Below are 16,565 nucleotides of genomic sequence, written 5' to 3' on the forward strand. Positions count from 1 at the left end.
CATTAAAAAATTATTTGAAATTCAGTACCTACACGATGATATATTCAAATTTTACAATATTTTGTAGCCATTAAAGATTATGTATTGAAAAAAAAAAAGATTCCAGCAAGGAACCTAAAGACTAACGGTGATAATAATAATGCAACCAAATACAATCAACAAGAAATGTCAAAGCTGACATCCCTGTTTTATGTTTGTGCTTTTATCAGACACATCAGAAGGTAAAGAAACATATCTTAGAAAATTTTCCAAAAATTATCCCCCCAAATATGAACATAATTAAAACACAGAAATTAAAGGATGTGATATTAATCATTGTAAATTTCCTTTGGACAATTTCTCCAATTATAATGGCATTTTACATCTCAGGGATGAGCATTAACTAAGAGCTAGTATCTATGAATCCCCTAGGAAGTTTGTGTTTCACTTTCTCTAGCACACAGGCATGATGATAAATAAAGTAAATCCCTCTGGAGAAAGCTGTCTAATATACTCCTTATAAACCTTGCATCCCAAAAGTGTACAGAAGTGCTTACATTTTAACTGATATTATCAAAAAGGTTTAAATAAAATCTGTATAAATCACTGCTGTTAATAAAAATATAATTTTCATTATTTATTTTTATTTATTTGTCTTAGCTCAACTATTAAGTGGAGGAAAATATAGCTATATGATGTCAAAAGTCAGAAATTATATAAATTAAAAACAATAATAACCTAGTTTAAAGAGTACTTAGAAAATTTAAACTTATAGTTCCAGTTATATTCTTGTCAAGGATAGGTTTATAATAATTCTAAAAGGGTTACTTTGCCAAATGTTAGATAATTCCAGGGATTTCTGATATACAATACTTATTTCTACATAGAGTCTCTTCTACAGGGAATACACAGTCCTGAGCTGAACTTCAACCTTTTCATATTATTAGAAACACCCCTTGAGGGCTGATTGCATCATTTCTTGGTATGTACAGCTGGCTAGCCCATGAGAGTGCTAAGTTCTTTTTTTTTTTTTTTAAAGAGAGAGTGAGAGAGGAGAGAGAGAGAGAGAGAATTTTTAATATTTATTTTTTAGTTATCGGCGGATACAACATCTTTGTTTGTATGTGGTGCTGAGGATCGAACCCGGGCCGCACGCATGCCAGGCGAGCGCGCTACCGCTTGAGCCACATCCCCAGCCCGAGTGCTAAGTTCTTTAGCGGCACAAGAGAATATTTCTCGAAATAGATGAAGCTAATCCTAGAGTACAGGGCACACTCTAACTTTAAACCTTCTAACTATTCTGTAAGAAGAAATGGCACTGGTCATCTGGCTTTCTACCATATACTTACTGTATTCTGGCTATCTAATTTAGAACTGCTATGATTACCCTTATTCGGAACCTCTATCTGATCTTCCACTTATCCCCATTCAATCATTTTACTAGTGTTCAAACTCCACTGATTTATTTAGTCATTTATTCCATCTGCATCATTAACAAATGTTATATTTAGTGGTTTTAGCATGTCCTAAAATAAGACTCAATGGCACAGACTTTCAATATCAGATTAATAAATCATTAGGTATGATTAACCAGCTACAAAACAAAAGGCAAATTTAAATAAAAGAATATTGATTGTAAATAAAAAATAACTCCATAAACAAATAAGAGATTTGTCACCTTCAAGAAGAAATTTTCACATTATATTATATTACTTAATTCTGGTGTGATTTTTCAAAGAGTACATAAATGGAGACATTTAATTTTGTCATCCAAAACTGTATTTTACTAAGTGAACACTAACACCTAAATACTCTAGAGATGGCGGGAATAGGCAATATTCCACTGATATTTAGGAAGGTCTTTATTTCTTTTTCTTAAGTTACAAATGCCAAGAAACATAGATAAGAGCTTCAGATATGTAAAATATCTAGTTATTCTACATATTAAGTCATAGTGATCTATCACCTTCAGTTACATTAAAGACTCAAGTTAAAAAATAAATCAGATAATTCAGTCAGACTGATAAGTGAATGCCACATTTTGTCAGCTATTTTAATACAGATTTTGTTGTATATCACAATACAATTTGATATAAATGTTGTTAAATTAATGTTTATCAAACTGTAATAGATACACCACAAAAAGCTTTCACTAATGAAGTATCTGTCCATATATTATAATACCATATTAAGTATATGTAATCTCTTAAAAAAGAACCATTTGGGCTGAGGCTATGGCTCAGCAGTAGCACACTTGCCTGACATGCATGAGGCACTAGGTTTGAGTCTCAGCACAGCGTATAAATAAATAAAAAATAAAAAGAGAGAGAATCGTTTGTCTAAATCTCTTCCAGTAAATCCCATATTTCCTCCTAGTAACTATTAGATACTTGATACAGAGAGATTAGCAATAAGTAATCTTGAATAATGTGACACCAAGAGCTATTTGGCAAATCACTAAAGGTTCCATCATCCTCTAGATATCAATGCCTTTTTCATCTCCTCAATCTCTTTTTTCCTCTTTCTTCTTCTTCCTGACTTTCTTACTCTTTACCCATTCTTGTATTAACTCTCTGCAGTACCTCTCTTTTAAAACCTCTACACTAATTATCTAATGTTATAATGTAGTACCATCAGCACCTTTCAGTCCTAAAAGAATTAGCCCTCCATCACAGAAACTGCAGAACACTCATTCCATAAATATATACTGTTTTCTATGTGTTATTACTTGTGCAAGGTTCTAGAAATAGAAAAATAACTTCTGTTCCAGAGGCACTCAAAAACTTAGGTGATTATGAAATAAATTATAAAAATAAAATTATATACAAAATGGTGGCATGGAAAGTGAAGCAATGGTCTTTTCATTTATAAACAATAGGTCTTATTTTCTCTTACAAAGCAACTGATACACTTGATGATAGAAAGGGCAAGGGGTATGTATGTGGAAAGTCTGATGAAGAAGTACAGCAATAGCTGAAGAATTGTGGGAACCCCAGCTAAAGTGTGGAGAAGTGGGGTCTAATTATTAAGGGGGTAGAAAGGCCAAGGCTTAAAGAAAATATGTCTTACCTGAAATGCATAAACTCCTACACTGATAAAAGAATTTTTATCAGTGCCTGAATCCCCTGTATACTGCAGTAAGTTCAGATACTGAAGAGTCACTTCTAAACTTCAATAGTCAAAGTTTTAAGGTCTTTATTGTCTATCCATTATCATGTCATTAATAAAACCTTTATTTGAAGAACTAGCCTAAACTAAAGAAGTAGTGCTATCTTTGTCAAATGAAGGCTGACCTTTTCTAAAACCTCAAAACGTATGGTTAAAAGTCAAAGAGTCTAATTTAATAAAATATTCTTTCAAATGCAAACTCCAACATCTTTGAAGCAGCCAAATCATTAGTTGTATTGAAAAGATGTGGTGATTATAGAGCTCCTTTTACCAGGAATCAGGTACATGGCCTGTTCTTAAGTTAAAATTGGGCAACACGTGCAAGGTTCTGGGTTTAATCATAAGCAAAACACATACACATACACACACACACACACACACACACACACACACACACAAAGGGGAGGTGAGCAAAAGAGTAATAGAAAATGTATTACAGAGACTTAAAAATAGAAAATACATGTAAACTATAATACATATACACGAACCAAAAAAACTTCATGACTACAATTGTTTCAGGAAAACAGCTCTATAAAATATTTCAAACCAGGGCTGGGATTGTGGCTCAGCGGTAGAGCGCTCGCCTAGCACGGGCGGGATCTGGGTTCGATCCTCAGCAACATATAAAAATAAAGGCATTGTGTTGTGCCCATCTACACCTAAAAAATAAATATTTTTTTAAAAAAATATTTCAAACCAAAGCCACAGGAATGTGACACCAGTTATTACAAAGTTGAAGATAAAAATCAATCCTTTTCCTTTCCTAAAAGGAAAGGTTTCATTTTCCAAAACTAAGATCAGGCCAATGCAACACATGATCATGTATATAACAGTCAGTTCTCCAAATGTACCAGTCAGTACTCCACTTACTGCTACATTTAAATACAATCAAATAAAATGAAAAGAAAAAAGTTACTAAACTTGAGATGCCTTCATATAAAATTATCCCCTCAAAATGTATCAAACTGAATTTTTAAAAAGTGCCAAGTTATAAACATTGATGTGACTGTGTTCCTGTAGTATGCTGCTTTTAAGTCCTATGGGTATAGACAGAAGAGAGGGATAGCTGAGTCAAATGGTGGTTCCATTCCCAATTTTCCAAGAAATCTCCATACTGCTTTCCATATTGGCTGCAACAATTTGCAGTCCTACCAGCAGTGTATGACTGTACCTTTTTCTCCACATCCTTGCCAACACTTATTGTTGTTAGTATTCATAACAGCCGCCATTCTGACTGGAGTGAGATGAAATCACAATTCACAATAGCTAAACCGTGGAACCAACCTGATGTCCTTCAATTGATGAATGGATTAAAAAAATGTGGCATATATACACAATGGAATATTACTCAGCAATAAAAGAATAAAATCATGACATCTGCAGGTAAATGGATGGAATTAGAGAAGACTGGAGTAGGGAGAGGGAGCATGGGAGGAATAGATGAACTCTAGATAGAGCAGAGGGGTAGGAGGGGAAGGGAGGGGGCATAGGGTTAGAAATGATGGTGAAATGTGATTGATGGACATTATTATCCAAAGTACATGTATGAAGACACAAATTGGTGTAAATATATTCTGTATACAACCAGATATATGAAAATTTGTGCTCTATATGTGTAATAAGAATCATAATGCATTCCGCTGTCATATATAAATTTAAAATTTTTTTTAAAAGTGCCAAATTATTTTATGTAATAGTAATTCCCTCTCCCTCTTCACTAGCCTGCATGATACAAAATGTGAAACTAAGAAAAGATTATTTCAAACACTTCATCTAAAGCTACCTGAGTTAGAAATCTAAGAGTTCATGACATTGGCTTAATTTTTAAAGCTGCATTTTTGTCAAACAAACTTAGGCATATTGTATATTTATTTATTTTTTATTTAAACTGCTGATTTTTTAAATAATTTCAACCTTATAAAGGTAAAACAAACACATTACAGAAACCTAGGCAGGTTGCAATTTCTCACCCTTACACTTCCTTCTTCCCTTAGCCTCTAAACTAGGAAGCTCATCATTTACTTTATGGACACAAAAAATATACCTAAAATACTTACGTTGTGCTTTGAGCAATAGCTTTCAAGGCAAAGCTGCACATATTTATAATGCCCCTCAGAGATGGATTAAAAGACCTCTTTTGTTAATTTTATGAAGCTGTCTAGTTTAATCACAAAACACATGTAGGCATTAAATGTTTTGGATAAAGGCACAAATAACAGACCTTCCTTATTTTTAGAATCTGTGATTCAATTCTCCAATTTTTTTGTTTCATTCTAAATGAAACTTTATATACTAAGCAAAAGGATTCTATGGTTTTAAGAGTTACTTGATCAATCCAGACATAAGTTACTAAAATGTAAATTGGTAGTAGACAGCACAGACCTAAAAAAATAAATCTTAAAACACTTTCATTTACATAGGGGGAAAAAAAAACAAAATCTGTCTACATTGCCCCCAATATTCTTTGGTGTTTAGATTAGAAAACCATTAACAAAAGTACGCACATTAATCCTCTGTAAAAGGAAAAGAAGAAATGGAAGTAATTTCTAAATCAACTGCAATTAAACTAATTAAGTTTCCTCTCTACCCAAAAAATTTTAGGAAGCATAGGAATCAGCAATATCCCCACCCTTTTTTAAGCTTTATAAAATTAGGCGTTCTGTTCCCAACTGTATAAGTAACTATATAGACAACTCTGATCCACCAGTATTTTCAATCTTTTTTTTTTTTTTTTTTTTTGTGGTGTTGGGGATTGAACCCAGGGCCTTATGCATGTGAGGCAAGCATTCTACCAACTGTGCTGTATCCCCAGCTTTTCAATCTTACCACAATCATGTTTATAATTTAATTTAAACTGAAATATAATTTAAACATTTCAAATTAAACATACAAGCTCTAAGAGGAAAAAATAAAACTAATAGCTATAAATATAATTTTAAAAGTATTTTCTCATACATCACCTCATACATTCCCCTACAGAAGGCATCAGGATTCTCATATAGAAAGGGAAGAACTACATGCCCAAAATCAGATACAAAGGGATAAATCTGAACTGGAACCCTGCCAGGATATGGATATGAGGTGTCCACCAAAACTCAAGAGTGAGACAACACAAGGATGATGAGCGTTATAACCCAAACAGTGAATTAATCCCCTGATAGGGATTAACAGGGTGGTAACTGAAGGTAGGTAGGTTGTGTTTGGAAATGGTAGGTCACTGGGGGTGTGCCTCTTGGGTCTACATTTTGTCCCTGGTGAGCAGAGCTTTCTCTTGTTTCCTGGTTGCCATGTCCTGAGCTGCTTTCCTCCTCCACACCCTTTCGCCATGATGTTCTGACTCATCTTGGGCCCAAAAAAATGGGTTGACTGAGACCTCTGAAACTGTAGTGCCAAACAAACTTCCTCCTCTGAAAGTGTTCTTGTCAGGTCTTTTGGTCACAGTGCCCCCCACCAAAAAAAAAAAAAAAAAACTGACTAAAACAAATCTTAAGCTCTTAGTTTACCAAATATATTTTCACTCACTTTTTTAACTGAAAGACCTGCTTAACAATTTGCTTTCTCACTAAGTCCCAATATAATACTACATACGATCTACTATTTTTAAGATCAAAGGAAATACAACTGACATATATTCACTGAGCATGTATCTCAAAATCAAATGAAACCATGCCATTTTAATAAGCACAAAAATGCTAATGAATTTTCAGTTAATACAAAGTTAAATGTACTTTTCAATCTCAAGTTTTAAATACATCCATATTTAGCCAAAATAAATTTTTCGAACTGTGTTTATTTTGATTTAATGATTCTGTTTCCTGAAAGATTTTAAGCATCACCTATACACTTGGTAAATAATTATTAACTTCTATTATTTTTTTATTTACATGCCTACTGTCTGAAGAGTTAAAAAAAAATAACTAATTTTAGTACTTTCCTTTTGAATCAGTAAGATGAGCAAACTTTCTCATTCACAACACTCCCTGCTGGTAGCTCTGGAAAAAACAGGTTATGACGCAGCAGCTTCTATAAATGTGGTCCTTCGCCACCTGCATAGAAATCTCATCTCCCCCTGCTCACCCCTGAGAAGCCTTGTTAAAAATACAACTTCCCTGGGCTGGGGTTGTGGCTCAGTAGTAGAGTTCTTGCTTAGCATGCGTGAAACACTGGGTTCAATCCTCAGCACCACATTAAAATATATTGTGTCCATCTACAACTAAAAAAATATTAAAAAAAAAAAAATACAACTTCCCCGATGTACAAAATATTTGCAGATATTTTTATTTCAATAAGTCTAGGGTAAAACCTAGATCTTTGCATTTTTGACAGGTTCCTGTACAAACAATATGAGAATTACTTGTTTGGTTATTAATTCCAACAATGTAATTTCAAAGCACAATAATCCTAAAATGCTCTAGGAAGATGTTATTATGCCTATTTTATAGATGAAACCTGAGGCTCAAGACAGCTTTAATACCAGTTCACATGTTAAAAAATAACCAAACCACCAATGTTACTTATTCCTGGGATAACATCATTGTATCAGCCTTATAATTCATGTAATTCTTTCTTTTTGATAACAGTTTATGTAAGTACATGCTACACCTTCTCAACCCTGGCTCCACAGCAACACTTGGAGAGTTGGTAGAAATGCCTATGCCTAGAGGCTGGGGTTGTGGCTCAGTGGTAGAGCACTTGCCCATCATGTAAGAGTTCAATTCTTAGCACCACACAAAAATATATAAATAAAATAAAAGTACTGTGTCCACCTACAACTAAAAACTTGGGGTGGGGGGAAGAAATGCATATGCCTAGTCCACTCTTGAGTTTCAGATTTAATACATGTAAAGGAGGGCTCAACCACTATTATAAAAAACAAACAAACAAAAACCCAAAAAACTCCCAGCTAATCATAATCTGCCACAAGTCGGAAAACCACCTAGACTTTAGTGTGTACAGAATTTAGTGTGATTCTGCTTTAGTGTGTACAGAATCACAGAAGCTAGTTCCCATGCCTAGAGTTTTTGATTCAGTACATCTGGGAGAGCTTGAGAATCAGTTCTTTTAATAAAAGTATAGGAGAGACCACACTTTGAGAAATAGTGGATAACATATTGGATAGTGGTTCTCAACCTTGCTAATACATTAGAATCTCCTGAAGAAATTTTCAAAATCTTGTTAACCAGCACATCTCAGACCAATTACATCAGAATCTCCGGGATGAGGGACCCAAGGATCAATGTGTTTTAAAAATTCTAAAATTGAAAGGGGGGAAGGTAGAGAGCTTGCCTAGTATGTGCAAGGCCCTGGGTTCAATCCCCAGTACTGCAATTAACCAAACAATAAAACTGAAAGGATCTACCTACATAACTTTGAAAATCATTAATATGCATGTATAGTGATTTTCAAAGCGGATAGTATACTATGCAATATTTCTAAAGCTTTTTTGGACCAGAAACACTTCTGTCCTGACATAATTTAGAGCTCTCAATGTATGAGAAATACTAGCCTAGAGGATAAAGAGGAACTGCTCTAGGACGGGGCTGTGGCTCAGTGGTAGAATATTTGCCTAGCATTCGTGAGGCACTGGGTTCGACCCTCCGCATCACATAAAAATAAATAAATAAAGGTATTGTGTCCATCTACAACTAAAAAACTTTAAAAAAAAAAAACAAAAAAAACGTAGAACTGCTCTCCTTGGTCTGTGAGACATTCTCCTCAAACCCTGATTTAGTTTCATCTTTTGCCAAACCTTGTCTCTCCGCTACAGAGTATATCCCTGTAGCATGTGTGAGGTACTGGGTTCAATCCTCAGCAGTATATAAAACTAAATAAATAAAAATAAAGGTATTGTGTCCAACTACAACTAAAAAACTTTTAAAAATTTTAAAAAATATAAAAACAGAATAATACATAATGTATTTTCAGAGTGAAAGAGAGACTACACATAACCCTTTATATCAATATATTGTGACAATTATTTTATTTTATTACTAGTTAGCATCGTTAATATTTTGGTGTGCCTAATTTGTAAATTAAACATCCTGATACGTATGTATATATAGGAAAAAATGTGGTAAAATAAAGTTTGGTACTGTTTCTGGTTTCAGCCATCAGAAAACTAGTTGCTTCTCAAACTATTTCAGTTTGTCATACTGAGAAAATGTATTGGAAGAATTAACCACATTAAAAAATACTAACATATTTGTTTTAAAAGTGCAATGAAGCTGCCAAAAAGCTGACATTTTTCCTGTCTACTTAGATTAGCACTCCTTTAAATCAAATTAATAGAATATCTGTGGAACAAAAAAAGTGCAACGACAATTACCTTAATATACTGATTGTCTACTAGGTATCTGGTACTACTCTAGGAAATAGTTATATAATAAAGAATATAAAATTCATCATGAGGCTAACAATCTTATACATTTTTTCCTAGGAAGGAAAAAGGTGCAAACATTCTGAGGTCCAAACTAGAAACAGGTATTTGCTGTAGTGGAGGAAGAAGCTGAATCTAAAAGCCATCAGTTTACAAAATATGCTAGAAGAAGAATACAAGCAACTCAAGAAGTCTGATAAACCAGAAAAAAGAGAAACATAATACATAAATGAAACATAAAATTAATATAGTTTACCTCTGAATTCCTTCAAGAATATCCTTCACTGCTGCCATTAACTTTTGAAGATATATAAATGCTTCCTCAAAAGATGCTATTTTTGAAGTAGTCAGAGTTGAATTTGAGCCCAATCTTTGAAACACATCTGTACTAAAATTTTTTTAAAAAAAGATACTTAATTCATATTCATTTAAGTAATTCAAGAATTTCCATTTGCAGTGTTTAAAATAAAGTAATAATATAAATTTCTCATAATTCAGATTATTTGTTAGAAATAAAATATGGTGACATGTGAAAATCTGGGCTGACATTTATGCAAGGGATCTAGGTCAGACACTATACAGATCTAATCTAAAGTAACACTGTAAAAACTATGTGAATAATGTTTCATTCTAAGAGACCACAAAATATGAGAAACAGGAATATTATCAACCTCCATTAAGTCACTTGAACATAAGGATGAAGAAAACAGATATCAGATTACATATCTGTTGAAACTGACAGTTTTGTCCTAGTTAACTTCACTTCTAGAAATTTATCATAGTTATTCACAATTAGCCAACAATTAGTAATACCCTAAATGTCCAACATTATCATTATAAAAAGTGTTAAGCAAATAGTGAATCAACCACTTGATGAAATACCAAACTACTAAGATGTTGCTCTGCTCATTTGTATGAAAAAGAAAAATAAAAATACAGAAAACTTACTTAAATAATATAACAACTGTTTTGAAAAAAATTAAAACAAACAGGGTATACTGGATTACAAGGGTTGTCCTCCCCAAATTCATATTTACCTAGAACCTCAGAATGTGACTTTATTTGAAATAAGGTCTTTACAGATATAATTAGTTAATTTAAAGTGAAGGCTAGATTAGAATAGGCTGGCCCTAACCCTCTGTAAAAACAAAGACAGAGACTGGAGTGAAACATCTACAAGGCAAGCACTCCTGCCAAACACTAGAAGACTGGAGAAATGAATAGAATAGATTCTCCCTCAGAACTTCCAGAATTAACTCAGCCAGATACTTGGATTTTCAATGCTGGCATCCAGAACTGTGAGCAAATAAATTTCTGTTATACTAAGCCACTCACTCAGCGGTAATTTGCTATGGAAGCCCAAAAGAAATTAATGTGCCTAAAACCAAAACAGGGTGTACATAATATATTAACAAGGTTAACTATAGCAGCCTTTAGGTAGTAGCATTAAAGGTAATTTTCTCCCCTACTTTACAGTGCTTTCCAAAGTAGTATAACTATGGTAAAATACACACAACATAAAATTCACTATTTTATTTTACTTTTAAATTTACTTGTTTAGCCAATCTAGGTGAGTCTTCACTAGTTTTGACATTCATACCACACACACACACACACACACAAAGCTATGCTTCTCATCAAGGTTTTAGGTCTGAATCCCCTAGTGCTTTTTTTTTCTTTCTTTCTTTTTTTTAAATAAATTATTCCTCTATTTTTAAAAAAAACTTTAACACACACACACACACACATTTTAAAGTCTTTAGGTAATTCTGATACATATCCCACTGAAGTTCACTATTTGTTTTTTTTTAAGATTTTTTTCTTTTTTTATACCTTTATTTTATTCATTTATTTGTATGTGGTGCTGATCAAACCCAGGGTCTCGCACGTACAAGGGGAGCGCTCTACTGCTAAGCCACAACCCCAGCCCCAAAGTTCACTATTTGTAACAAATCTATTTGACAAAAGGCAATCTAGTACATTAAACTCAAAACCCAAATTCTAACTATTCAATGAATAATAATAATAATTGAAAAATCTAGAAAAAGCAAGTTTACAACTCTAGAATTTAAAAATTCTTGGAAATTTAGTACCTGTTTTGATATATTGTAATCCAAAGATTCTCTAGGATAGACCATATTTCTTGATGCCTATTGGGTTGGGGAAGAGGAGAACTGGAGAAAACAGTGATTTCTTGGTTTTGAGACTTCATCGAAGAACTATCTTCCTGTTTTTTACTCACTGCATTTTCTGAAGAATTTAGCGACCGTTTTGTTTTTACCTGGGGAAATAAGAATTTCATAAAATGTAGCTAGTCCTTCACTAGTAAAGAAAAAAAACAAAACAAAACAAAACAGAATGACAATTGTGCTTACAAACGTACTAGCTTTCTGGAAAATGCTGGCTATTCTTTTTCTTTTATTATGTACAGAATGTTCCCAGAAATGTATCAAAGCTAGAAAGCAAGTTTTCCTTTTCCTTTTAAAGGATATTACCATTGTATTTATCATGGTGATCTTTCGTAGCTAACATTCTAATGTCAGTTTAAGAATGCTGTTTCAATACTTTTATACATGCTATTGAACTAGATAAAGGACACAAAGATAAATAGGTGGAATCAAGCTCCAAGCACCTTACAATCACGGAATAGGGGTTGGAGGGGAAGAACTAGAAAAAGCTGCAAAGGACTGTAAAACAAAAATTAAGATGTCATCTACCTCTGAGGAATGGTGAACCACCACTAAATGTTTCTAAAATTGGCAGTGATATACTCAGAGCTGCACTGTAATACACACTGAACAAAGAAGATGTAGACAAGAATACTGATTAGGCCAGGTATGGTGATGAACGCCTGTATACCAATGGCTTGGAAGACTGAGGCAAGAGGATCACAAATTCAAAGCCAACCTTAGTAACTTAGCGAGGCCCTGAGCAACTCAGCAAGACACTGTCTCTAAATAAAATATAAAAAAGGGATGGGAGATGTGGCTAGGAATCCCTGGATTCAATCCCCACTACAAAAAAAAAAAAAAAAAAAAAAGAATATTAGTTAGGACACCACTGAATGATTCAAGAGAGAAGTTCTGGTAATTTCAATTATATATAGGCAGTAGAATGGAAAAACTATATATGTGCAAGAAATATTTTAAAAGATTAGGCCAAAAGCTAGATTCAGGGAGTGAGGGAGACCCTAAGATTTTTTTTTTAACCTACATGTTTAAAAGAATAATGGTATCAATAATAGAAATTTAGTATGGCCATACATTTAGAAAAGTGTGCGTGCGTGCACATATGCACTTTCAGTAGGTGGAACCTTCTTTTTTTTTAATATTTATTTTTTTAATTGGATACAATATCATCTTTATTTTATTTATTTATTCATTTATTTTATGTGGTGCTGAGGATTGAACCCAGGGCTTCGAACATGCTAGGTGAGTGCTCTACCGCTGAGCCACAACCTCAGCCTAGAACCTTCTTGAATACTTCTCTGGAAGAATATAATAATAGTTTTATTCAATGTAAAATTCAAACAAAAGTACTTTCAAGCAACACATCTAAGATGCATATGATGCAACTGATAGAAATGCTACTTTAATGTGCCTCATTCATTGCAATTTTAAATAGCACATTAAACTATGCACTGCTGATAAGGGGAAATATAATGAACATACCATATATTATAATGGGAAAGCAAGAAACCGTTTAATGTATTTGTTCATGTTTCCAAACTAGGTGGGCTCCTATAGTAAAGTCAAGAAGAGTATCTGGTGGGGCTGGGGCTGGAGCTCAGTGGTAAAGCACTTGACTGGCATGTGTGAGGTACTGGGTTAGATCTTCAGCACCACATAAAAATAAATAAAATAAAGATATTATGTCCATCTGCAACTAAAAAGTGTATTTGTTAAAAATTAAAAAAAAAAAAAAAAGGAGAAGAAGAGTGTCTGCTTGAGGCTGGGTATATTGCTCAACAGTAGAGCATTTGCCTAACATGCATAGGGCCCTGGGTTTAATCTCCAGCACCACAAAACCAAACAACAACAGAAAATAAAAGATGTCTAGCAGATAATTATATATGATCTGAGACTTAAAACATAGTTGAGAATCATTCTCATGAAGACTCAGAAGTAGATGAAATTACTGAGATATAATACTGCAAAAAAAGAAGGTAATCAATAGATTAAATGAAGGGGAAAAATGAGAACTAGCAAGCATAAATACGGGAGGAATCACATATATACAATAGCAACAGAAGCCAAGGTAAATAGAGAGGTTTCAGAAAGGAAACAGCACAGCAAATAGCATGGCCAATGACAAGAGGCCCTGGATTCAATTCTCAGTGAGGGGAGGAGAGGAGAAAAATTTTTTTAAAAAGCCAAGAGAATGAGAAAAAAATTTTTACCTAAGAGTTTAAAAATTGGTTTTTGATTTCTGTTCTACTATAACCTGCTTTATGAACTTCAATAAAATTACTCTATTTTCCAAGGTTAAGGTTCCATGTTGAAAAAGGAAGATTTCAAAGGCTAATAAAATAAGTGTTTTTTTTTGGTGGTAAGAGACTTGTAGAATAAATGTGTGTGCACGAACGAGTATGTGCATATCCTTTTCTAGTTTCACTTCATTTACATAAAAATCTACAAATGATGTTAGTCCATTAAACTATTAAGTTTCTCAGAAGCCTTTCAAGCAAACAAATATTTCTATTTTTTAAAAAAATTTTCTACACTTGATAAATTAGAAGGTGGAATTCTCTCTCTTTTTTTTTAACCGTTACTATATTGAGCTATCCTATCTTTGGAAGTATTCTACTGTTGCTGAAGTTACGGAGACATTACTAAAAATTTAACACATCTGATGCATCCTACAAAACAACTCCTACGAACACATATTTTCTTTCTTTCTTTCTTTTTTTTTTTGGAGGGGAGGGGCCAGGAATTGAACCTTTTTTATTTTTTTGATTTAGAGATAAGTTCTCGCTAAATTGCTTAGACCTCATTAAAACTGTTGAAGCTGACCTTGAATTCACAATCCTCCTGCCTCAGCCTCCCAAGCCATTGTGGTTACAGGCATACACCTTTATGCTCGGCCTGAACGTGAATTTTAAAGAATAAGCTAAGTCACAATGTTCCTGGGCTTACTTAGAAAATGAATTCTTTCTGACATGAAAATAAAGAAACAACACTTTACTTTTTGGTACTGAGGACTGAACCCAGGAGGGTTCATCACTGAGCTATATCCTCAGCTCTTTTAATATTTTATTTTGAGACAAGATCTTGCTAAATTGCTGAGGCTGGCCTCTAATATGTGATCCTCCTACCTTAAGCTCTACAGTCATTAAGATTAAAGGCATGCACCACCAGACCAAGCTATAGGAACAACACTTTAAAGCTCTAATCCTGGAAACAACAAACGGTTTCAAGCAATTGCACTAATGTCAAGTGTTAAGAAAGGAAATAATGAGGGTGTCACATAGATTCTTCACTAATCACCTTCATGAATTTTGCTAATGTAGAAACTGAAAATTAAAGAATGAATAACTTATGGTACAATAATTCAATAGTTTTACATATCCACTGGGCAACGTATAGACAACAGGCATGCAATTATTAGATAACTGACAATAAATTTTAATATCACATTTTGATGGTACTTCCCATTCTCCAGGCTTCCAACTGATAAGAGTTTGAAACTTTGAGAACATTATTTTCATCTCAATCAACCCTAATATTTTGTTTTATTCTCTAATTCAAAACCAACTAAGGCGCTGGGTCTGTAGCTCAGTGGTAAAGCACTTGCCTTGCATGTGTGAGGCACTGGGTTCGATTCTCAGCACCACATAAAAATAAATAAAGATACTGTGTGTTCATCTACAACTGAAAAATATTTTTTTAAAAAACTAAGCTTCTTAGTATCACTGCATTTGTTTCACTAAAAATATGATTTAGGACTCAATTTTGTGCTGGGAAGAGATATCTTTCCTGATACAATCCAAGTACAACAATCAAGATGTCATGACCCCTTAAATTCCCAAGTCTGTTCTTCCCCAATGGTTTAAAAAGTCAAACAAGCCATAAAAAAATAAAAAAACTACCAATGTTTTCATTATATTAAATCAAAAGACCATTTAAAAAAATTTTCTACACTTGATAAATTAGGAGGTGAAAATTTTTTTTTTAATCATTACTATATTAAGCTATTCTAGCTTTGGAAGTAATCTACTGTTTCTGAAGTTACTGAGACATTACTAAAAATTTATCAAATCTGATGCATCTCTTAATTCGTCCCTTAATTCTTTCCTCAAAAATGATCACATATTTCCTATTAGTTAATATGTATTTTTAAAAAGATGCTTCTTTTACTCCTTGAGATATTTTATTAAATAGCAAGTAAATTCTTTTTTCTCAGCAAATAAGATTAGTGTCATCTAATCCTACAATTACTTCATAGGTAGTGGGCCTACCTGACCATGAAAAATCAATGAGATAGCCAGAACTGGCGGCACACACCTGTATTGGCACGGGAGGCTGAGCCAGGAGGATCACTAGTTCAAAGCCAGCTTTGTCAACTGGGAGGTGCTAAGCAACTCAGTGAGACCCTGTTTCTAAATAAAATACAAAATAGGATTGGGGATATGGCTCAGTGGTTGAGTACCTCTAGTTCAATCCCTGGTACCCCCCAAAAAAAAAAAAAAAATCAGTGAGATAAACCCACCCAATTCAGTTCTGCATGTTTCTCCTTTCAGTGAAAAAGGAGAACATGATATTTTGTATATATTTTATGTAATATAAAGTTCAACTTCTATGCTACATAATATATAATTATAAAAGGTAATATATTATTCTTATAGAATATATATATTAACATAAGTACACAGATATTACATTTTAATATATACATATTCTATAATATATAGTAAATAAGAGTTCCATTAATATATCCCCTAGTAGTTATGACACTGGGGTTTTTTAAGCTGTTTCTGACACATAATAACTCCCTGGCTTTTCTAATTTGAAATTAGAAGACTGAAGAAATAAGGTATTACTTG

The 16,565-nt window shown here is 33.4% G+C and overlaps 1 protein-coding gene across 3 annotated transcripts in view; it reads right to left on the bottom strand.

The window, feature by feature from the left end:
• Swt1 (SWT1 RNA endoribonuclease homolog) overlaps positions 1 to 16,565 on the bottom strand; it is an 84,252-nt gene that overhangs the window by 20,544 nt on the left and 47,143 nt on the right. For 2 of the 3 annotated variants that reach the window (XM_076831998.2, XM_076831997.2), the window contains 2 exons: positions 11,617 to 11,804; positions 9,780 to 9,911 (listed from right to left, as the gene is read on the bottom strand). In XM_076831998.2, the coding sequence (XP_076688113.2) occupies positions 9,780 to 9,911; positions 11,617 to 11,804 (320 nt within the window). The remainder of the gene's footprint in view (positions 1 to 9,779; positions 9,912 to 11,616; positions 11,805 to 16,565) is intronic. The other variant, XM_076832001.2, reaches the window with a different exon arrangement.

This window comes from Callospermophilus lateralis, chromosome 13, assembly GCF_048772815.1.
Source record: "Callospermophilus lateralis isolate mCalLat2 chromosome 13, mCalLat2.hap1, whole genome shotgun sequence".
NCBI lineage: Eukaryota > Metazoa > Chordata > Mammalia > Rodentia > Sciuridae > Callospermophilus > Callospermophilus lateralis.